The sequence below is a fragment of the Ceraceosorus guamensis genome (assembly GCF_003144195.1).
Source record: "Ceraceosorus guamensis strain MCA 4658 unplaced genomic scaffold IE81scaffold_213, whole genome shotgun sequence".
In the NCBI taxonomy this organism is placed as follows: Eukaryota; Fungi; Basidiomycota; class Exobasidiomycetes; order Ceraceosorales; family Ceraceosoraceae; genus Ceraceosorus; species Ceraceosorus guamensis.
Genome location: NW_020290208.1, coordinates 1 through 7,758, shown reverse-complemented (window position 1 = coordinate 7,758; position 7,758 = coordinate 1). Strand labels below are relative to the sequence as shown.

At 56.4% G+C, this 7,758-nt stretch overlaps 3 protein-coding genes and 1 non-coding gene across 4 annotated transcripts; 3 read left to right on the top strand and 1 right to left on the bottom strand.

Annotated features, from left to right (window-relative positions):
• Positions 1–645: 645 nt before the first annotated feature.
• On the bottom strand, positions 646–3,360 carry IE81DRAFT_327245 (hypothetical protein). The gene is made up of 3 exons (XM_025515056.1): positions 2,081–3,360; positions 820–2,021; positions 646–739 (listed from the first exon to the last, which is right to left on the bottom strand). Exons 1-2 carry the CDS (start codon positions 3,156–3,158, stop codon positions 1,120–1,122), a joined length of 1,980 nt encoding a protein of 659 aa, XP_025365846.1. The 5' UTR covers positions 3,159–3,360; the 3' UTR covers positions 646–739; positions 820–1,119.
• A 256-nt stretch (positions 3,361–3,616) lies between these two features.
• On the top strand, positions 3,617–6,397 carry IE81DRAFT_327244 (putative CRN1). The gene is made up of 9 exons (XM_025515055.1): positions 3,617–3,840; positions 3,924–4,276; positions 4,394–4,710; positions 4,921–4,986; positions 5,052–5,150; positions 5,212–5,424; positions 5,497–5,858; positions 5,923–6,005; positions 6,080–6,397. The coding sequence occupies exons 1-9, from the start codon at positions 3,757–3,759 to the stop codon at positions 6,123–6,125; spliced, it is 1,623 nt and encodes a 540-aa protein (XP_025365845.1). The 5' UTR covers positions 3,617–3,756; the 3' UTR covers positions 6,126–6,397.
• A 55-nt stretch (positions 6,398–6,452) lies between these two features.
• Positions 6,453–7,735, top strand: IE81DRAFT_96541 (hypothetical protein). The gene is made up of 3 exons (XM_025517792.1): positions 6,453–7,339; positions 7,510–7,633; positions 7,699–7,735. The coding sequence occupies exons 1-3, from the start codon at positions 6,939–6,941 to the stop codon at positions 7,702–7,704; spliced, it is 531 nt and encodes a 176-aa protein (XP_025365844.1). The 5' UTR covers positions 6,453–6,938; the 3' UTR covers positions 7,705–7,735.
• Positions 6,524–6,631, top strand: IE81DRAFT_t37. The gene has a single exon. It is a non-coding gene; the product is annotated as a tRNA-Gly (tRNA).
• Positions 7,736–7,758: the final 23 nt, after the last annotated feature.

Genomic DNA, 7,758 nt, shown 5'->3' with positions numbered 1-7,758 from the left:
CAGAAGTTCTGCCAAGTTCAGGCAACATGAGCCAACATCAGGTCATCTTCCCTCAACTTGATCCTCAACTTGTGTCAAGTATGCTGAAGATGACTGAACTTACGGTACCAAGCTGAACTTAGAAGCACTTTGTGCCATCCCTGAAAGACTTTTGTGCAATCCAATTCCAGAAAGTCTCATGCCATAGCCTCATGTTGGTCACTGTAACACAGAACAAACACTTTTCTCAAAGATGCCCAAGTTAGGCACTCTAACCAGCCCATCTTCAGGTTAGATGGACCTCACGCCGTCAAATCTCTAGGGTTTTGGGCGCTGCTTCACCAGCTGGCTTCCCTCAGCCCTCTCTAGATGCCTATAACACAAACTCCAAAAACCCTATTCCACACCCCCTTGTAACCCTAACCCTCATTCTGTGCACGACGCTCTTTGCCTTGCCTCTTGCAAAAGTCCAGACTGAGAGCTTGCCTCGTCAACATGCCCTAAGCTTCCACTCTCTCAGCACCATCCTGCTTGCGATTGGTGGCTGATGTATGAGCACGCAAGCGTGTGGAAGTGATTCTGATATCACCGCATGCATAGGTGTGTAATTGTATCTGATCCCACAGCCAAAGAGGTATGGTGTTTGGGATCAAAACTGATCTCACTGCCATAGCATAAAATTCTCCATCTCGCAAGCTGCCTTGAACAGGCGCAAAAGGGCCTATTTCTCACAGATAACGCCCTTGCGGTTGTTGGTGCACGCTCTACAAGCCAGACACAGCGAGAGCTGGTACAACTGTCAGCCCGATGTGTTCGTTCGAAGACTGGTTGCGCTGTATGGCTCGCACGCACTAACCATAGGGTAGGACAATCAGCGCAACGTTTGTACCATGGTTCGGTCCCTTTCCAATTGACGCGCCATTGCTCGTTTTGGGCGCTTCGCCGCGCACAAGTTGCAAGGGCACCAGTCTTGTGTGGCGAGCGCAGGCGATGTGCGACCGTTTCGAGATGGCCGTGGTTGACCGCAAGCGAACACGCTTCCCCGAAACCCCCCATCATCAGGTCGTCATCACACGAGATGATGGCGGTCAGAAAGCATGAGATTCAGGTGATGGATGCACCTTCGGATATGGGCGCGTGTCACGTGACAGTCGTGGTATTGGTTGAGAGGCGCTTCGCATACGTCTGCTTGATGAGTGCTTCTTCATCTCGAATGCTCTGCTTGAACTTGAAGCTGGCTACAACGGATGGCCAAGTGTGAATGGCGCCCTGCAAGTGGACAAACCGCAGGTGAAAATGGGCATCATGCCGCTTCCGCACGAGTGCAAGAGACTGCTCTGCCTCGTCCTTAGTGTGCGACGCAGGGGTATGAGAGGATGCTGGTTCGGGACGCGCAAGGATATAGTCGATGGGCGAGAGTACCGAAAGTGACTGGCTACCGCTGTCGTGCTCTTCCTGCGACGTCAGCGAATCGAGCTGATCTACAAGCGGGATTTCGTCTGCGACGATCTCTTGGCTGGAGCGAACGACGTCGCTGGTCGACGAGAGATTGGGCTCCTCGCAGACGTCCCTTTCTGCTCCTGACGGGCTCCGAATCGCGCGCAGCACACCAGTCTCGTCCACCTCCAAGCCCATGAGTGTAAGGTCTCCACCAGCTTTTGCAAAATCGAGGGTCGCCTGGTCCCACAGTGGAGCTGCCAACTCAGCTCGCACGGGAAAGATGTGACTAGACAAGAAGCTGACGACGCAATCGGCGATGCGCCGTGCCCGATTGCCTGAGTTGTGCCACTCTGCGTGTCGACGAGGCTTTCGCAAAACGCTCGTCAGAATTTCCAATGGCAACTCCCTAGGCTGGGCATTGATCACAGCAGAGTTGTATCGCTCTTTGGAACTTGCTTGTTTTAGACAAGACTCCCGCAGCATGCCCAGTCCGAATCCTTGGACGTCGACGAGCAATGGTACGGATGAGACCAAGAGATCCTCATCGTATGGCGAGTCCCAGTGATCCACGTCCAGTCCAATCTGACGGAGAAGTGGCAAAGCTGTAGTGAGGCGATCATCAGCAGAGCGACTTTACATAGCCGCACGCGTGGCTGCTCACCTTGCTTGGCGTTGTGGACGGCAATCAAGAGATTGCTGCGTATGCTGAGATACTGGATGATGTCGTAAAGAGCGCCCAAGACTTGGTACTCCGAAGCGAGCCTCGAGGAGCGATGAACGCGCCCCACTCCCTCAAACGCGTCATCGTGCCACTCAGAGGCGCGCGTCTGGCTGAATTCTTCGGTCAAGGTCGAGTCTGGAGCCGTGTCTGCAGCGTGACCAAAGGCAAAGATGCCCGTGTCTGGCGGTTTGCCAGCCGCAAAGGACCAGTGATTGCTCACGACATAATGCCACGAGCGGTACTCTTGCTTCTCGAACGTGAGGTAAATCTTCTGCCTTGCTGTCATATTGTCGATGTCAGACTGTGGGGCGTCGCTAGCTGACATGACGGTCCAGCCAATTTGCACCACATCAGAGCTATCCTTTTGGGTGCTGGGCAACGCGCTCGCCAATGGGTCGATCTCCAACCCTTTTCTCAGAAGCTCCCTGATCGAGGTACCCGTCTCTCGACCTGCGCTCGGCTGCGGATGTTCGGGTACGCCAGTACGAGTCTCGATGTCGATGGCGAGGATGCTGACACGCCTGAACTTTGAGTCGTGGGTCAGGTAGAGGGAGTGATCCGATTTGCCATCAAACCTGCTTCCCTTGATCTTTCTGCACTCATGCTCGCCCTGCATCAGGTACGCCTTGCTCCACCACCGTTTCAATTGTTTGAAGCGCGACGAAATGATTGTGCGCTCCGCATCCACCGCATCCACGTCCCGTGCACCCAGCTCTTCCTTGCTCTCCAACTCGCTTGCTCCAGCACGTCTCATGTGCACGGCATGCGATCCTCCTTGCCCGCCCTCGTCGCCCCGCTGTCTGTCCTCGATCTTGCCCCTCGTCCGCCTAGCGCGACTCGCTGCTGTTGCTGCCGAGGAGAAGGACTGGGACGGGTAGGCATCCGTGCGTGCCACAGAGCAGGCAATGGCAGCCCTTGCGAATGATGAGCCACTAGGTGCGCGTCCCGGAGCGCTCTTTCTTGGAAGCTGGGGACGAGAGCGAAGCAGCAACGGCCTGTATGCGCATGGTGTCATCATCGTGGAGAAGCCTGCTGCTCGATTCGCCGTGTTGAATGATGGATCGTGACGCCGCGGGCGAGCGCTCCTGATGATGCTTCGTGAGCCATGAGTGCGAGTGACTAGCCCCTGCGCTTGCGGGGCTGATGATCCTTAAGGTCCTTTGGCGGATAGTGATTGGCGAATGGCGACTGGCGACTGGTGATTGGCGACTGGTGACGATCGTGAGTGACCTGCTCATCCGTGCATCTGTTGTGCGGTGTGAACACAACAAAGGGAAACGACCAGATGCCGCTGGCCAGCACTCACGTGACTTGAGGCCGCTCGCTGGCCAGCAGCAGCTGCCGCGTCGCGCCGTGCTGTGCAAGCAGCCTGCTTCAGCTTGCATGGGGCGTGCGCGGTCGTGATCGGTCGCAAAGCCGAGCAAGCAGCAGCAGCATCAGGCATCAAGGCCGAGGCGTTGAGAGTCAAGACGAGCACCAGCAGTCACGAGTCGAGGGTCAAGAATCCTCCTTTGCCCATCCTCCATCTCTGTCCCTCCAAGCTCACCACACGTTCTCCACCTTGTTCCACTCCGCTTCCTCTTCGACTCGAGTCGGCTTCCGCACCGGCCCACGCCATGTCGCGATTTGTTCGCCCTTCCAAGTACCGGCACGTGTACGGCAACGCTGCCAAAAAGGAGGAATGGTACGACAACATCAAGGTGAGCTAGGTTAGCCAGCGAGTCTTTCGAGCGCCATCATCGCGTCACACTGCAGCTGATATCATCCCCTCGCTTTGCCGCAGGTCTCCAACAATGCGTGGGATACAAACCTGATTGCGAGCAACGGCAAGTACATCAGCGTCAATTGGAACGCATCCGGCGGAGGCGCATTCGCTCTCGTCCCGACATCGAGAAGAGGCAAGCTGCCAGACATCTACCCTCTTGCCAGAGGTCACACTGCGACTGTCCTCGACACTGCATTCAGCCCCTTCGATGATGACGTCTTGGCAAGCGCCAGCGACGATGGGACCGTCGGCATATGGAACGTGGCCAAAGAGGACGTGTGGAGCGTGCTGGATCTCAGCGAAAAGGAGAGGGACAAGGCAGGCGGTGTCAAGGACATTTCGCCAGTCTCAAAGATTCAGGCGGGTGGCAGGTGAGTGATGTTGGGCAGAATATGTGTGCGGCGGTGGTCGCTTCGAGTCGTCAAGGCCCCTCTTGGATGTCGAGTTCGCTCCTTTTCTGACGCCCACCTTGCGCATCGCCTCCGCAGAAAAGTCGGACAAGTGCTCTTTCACCCTACGGCTTCCAATGTCCTCGCAGCAGCTACAAACGACAGCATCAAGCTCTTTGACCTCGCTTCATCGACTCAGGCCAGCAAGATTGAGCTGACCGGCTTCACTGACAGCATACAATCTCTCGACTTTAATTGGTCAGGCAACACGCTCGTTGCTACCTGCAGGGATCGCAAGATTCGAACTTTTGACCCGCGAGTGGGCAGCAAAGCCGTTCAGGAAGCAGAGAGTCATGGCGGCATCAAGGGCGCAAGGGTGGTCTGGTGCGGCGCGCTCGATAGGTTCATCACTACCGGTGAGTTGGAATCGAAAGCCTCGTTGAGCTTGCAGAGAAATGGACGTGGTTGCTTTGATGGCGAGATCAGCTCGATCGAAGGATAATTAGGCGTCTAGACCGCGACGCACGAAGCCTAGCTCGCGTGCAAACGCACGATTGCTCGTCAGACTCGCCCAGCAGGTCGCCAGCGTGCCCTTCGCTAATGGTCCTGCTCGCTGTTCGTCATAGGCTTCAGCAAAATGTCCGATCGTCAATTGTTCTTGTGGGACTCCGGAAATGTCACCAAGCCTCTGAGTGAGTCCTCGCCGCGCCGACACAGTTCTAGTATGTCTGCTGAGCACGATTACGCGCGCCCACAGAAACGGTCCTGTTGGACAGCAGCAACGGTGTCATCATGCCATTCTGGTCGGACAACAACATCTGCTTCTTGGCTGGCAAGGGAGACGGAAACATCCGATGTGAGTCGAACGCGCTTCTGGAAGCGGACAAGCCTTGCTGAAAACGTCCGAACCTTTCCAGATTATGAGTTGGAGAATGATGAGCTGCACTATCTGACCGAGTACAAATCGACAGATCCTCAAAGAGGCATGAGCTTCATCCCGAGAAGGTCTTTGAACGTGGATGAGAATGAAATTGCAAGGGCGTACAAAGTCACAGGCAATGCAGTGCAACCAATCTCCTTTGTCGTGCCACGCAGGGCCGAAACTTTCCAAAGCGACATTTTCCCTCCAGGTGAGGGGCACGCGCTTCTCTCGCAACCTGTATCGCTTGCGGCTGACCGAGTGTACGCCACCGCCCACGCAGCGCCATCATCTGTGCCGGCGCTCTCCTCACAGGAATTCTTTGCAGGCAAGACTGCGAATCCCAACCTGATCAGCCTCGAGGATGGAAGCGGCGTCAAAGGCGACGCGATTGTCGCGCATGCTCCAGCTGCCATACCCGTATCTCCTGCGGCGCCTACCCCAGCTGCGCCTGGACCCGTCGCTCCTCCTACGCCTGCCGCTGCCCAAGCGCCTGCCCCAGCGCCTGTAGCAATACCTTCGCCGGCGATTCCAATCAAGACGGAGGCAAGCCCCCTTTCACCTTCGGCGGATCTTGGAAAAAGCAGATTCCGGAGCAGGGAGAACGGAGCGGGTCCTGCGCAGGCTGGAGAGCGCACTGCAGAGGTGAGTTGGTTTGCCGCTGATTCGCATCGATATTGGGACTGAAATCTACCCTCTTGGGACTCAGCTGGTGGAAGAGAATGAGAAGCTGCGTGCCCAGGTGCAGCAGCAACTGACGATGATCAGAGAGCTGGAAGTCGAGAATGAGAGGTGAGTGGTGCCCTTCCGTAGTGTGTGGAAGAGAGAGTCGAGACTGACATACCTGCGCTACGCATGCTGAATAGACTGCGAACCAATCAGCAGCGCGTCAGAGAGGCACTTTTGCAATAAGACAGTGCACAGGACGTGGAGGCAGTCTTTGACCCTCGCCTCCCTGAAGTTGGCGAGATTTGGACTCTGCGGCGGGCGCGCCTTGGTCTTGCCCGTGTTTGTCGGAAAGTCACTCCTGCAGAGTCTCGAATGTATAGAATTGAACCGCTTTCAAGTCTGGTGGTACGATGCTAAAGATTTGTACCTCTGCTGCATCGCCCGCCCGTCGCTGTGCTCTGACTCGATGAGCCGCTTTTTGTGTAGTAGAGTTGCGCTCTGTCAATTCCATCCCACTTGATTGTGCTGTGCGGGGGAATGAGCCACGCGGCTGGTGACAGCACGCAGAAGGTCATCTGAAGCAATCGGTCGCTGTACGTGTATATATACCCCTGCGCATCCGGCATCTTTGGTCATTTCGAGCGCTTATGGTGTAAGGGTAACATGGTCGCTTCCCACGTTTTCGCGGCGGGAGTGCGCGTTCATGTGACCTGTAGCGGCCGCCCCGGGTTCGAGTCCCGGTGAGCGCAAGCACCCCTATGGGGTAGCATACGATAAACTTGGAACGATACAGAGAAGATTAGCATTTGCCCCTGCACAAGGACGGATATTTGATCAGAAAAGGCGTTGCTTCGGCAACAAATATGTTTTTTTGATTGGCTCGCTTTTGGTGTCTGTCGAGACACACGTGCACCGTGGGTTGGCTCTCTCGGCGCTTCGAGGAGTCTTTGACCATGAACACGTGAAATCACGCATCACGAAGCGGAGTCGCGTGCGCGTGCACAACTGCACATATCCAAAATTGGGGTTGGCTCGGAGCGACCGACGGTGCCCGCGATGCGACTCAATCCACCCTCCCTTGCCATCACATCACATCACAGCCAGCGGGCCCACTCTTTTACCCCAGCAAGTCTTCACGAAGGTCGCCTTTTATTGTCCACCATGGTGCGAAGCTCGCCTGCAGCAGCGTTGACGCAAGCTGGGTGCTCCTATCGCTCCGTCCACATGCTCAGCGGCCCAAGGCGACTTTCACGAGTACAGCTTGCAGCTCGAGCGGGCACGTCGAAGGAGCCCAGTCTGTCCCGCCAGGGCTGCCCGACCCTCGAGCCTGCTAGATTCGCTCGCTGGAACACCATTACCGCAGCTCGAGCCACTCATGCTTTTGCGCCTTTCAGACCTTCGGCTGCTAGGCTGCTTGCTGGAAATGGCGAGTCGTCACAAGGAGCCTACGTTGCCAGGTGTGTACGTCGGAGCGGAGCTTTTGGGGAGGGTGGTGGGGGCTGAGGACACCTCTGCAGCTCTCGGCGAACTCCATGTGACTTGCAAAGGCAGAGGCTTCGCACGCCTAAGCTCGCTGCAATTGCTGACCGCGTCCCCCCCTCAATCCTCTGCTCTCGCGCGTTCGCAGCAAACAATCGCCGGAAGAGTACCATGCAGCCTCGGATCGCACGTTGAATGCGCTCATCGATCATTTGGAAGCGTTGACAGAGGAGCATTCGGGAGTGGCCAACGAGAGGGAAGCCGAATACTCTGTGAGTCGCTGCAAAGAAGCTGTTCGAGCTGAGAACGGCAAGTAACAGGCTCGTGATGACGCCAGGCGTGAGGATATGGAACTGCGGGGTGGAGATGCGGAAAGGAGGGGAGGGGGTGGAGGGGG

Coding starts and splice junctions, on each gene's coding strand:
- IE81DRAFT_327245 (XM_025515056.1), bottom strand. CDS start 3,158: ATGATGACACCATGCGCATACAGGCCGTTGCTGCTTCGCTCTCGTCCC. Junction 2,022..2,080: donor CGTCCACAACGCCAAGCAAG/GTGAGCAGCCAC, acceptor GCCTCACTACAG/CTTTGCCACTTCTCCGTCAG.
- IE81DRAFT_327244 (XM_025515055.1), top strand. CDS start 3,757: ATGTCGCGATTTGTTCGCCCTTCCAAGTACCGGCACGTGTACGGCAAC. Junction 5,425..5,496: donor AAGCGACATTTTCCCTCCAG/GTGAGGGGCACG, acceptor CCGCCCACGCAG/CGCCATCATCTGTGCCGGCG. Junction 5,859..5,922: donor CTGGAGAGCGCACTGCAGAG/GTGAGTTGGTTT, acceptor CTTGGGACTCAG/CTGGTGGAAGAGAATGAGAA.
- IE81DRAFT_96541 (XM_025517792.1), top strand. CDS start 6,939: ATGCGACTCAATCCACCCTCCCTTGCCATCACATCACATCACAGCCAG. Junction 7,340..7,509: donor CAAGGAGCCTACGTTGCCAG/GTGTGTACGTCG, acceptor GCGCGTTCGCAG/CAAACAATCGCCGGAAGAGT.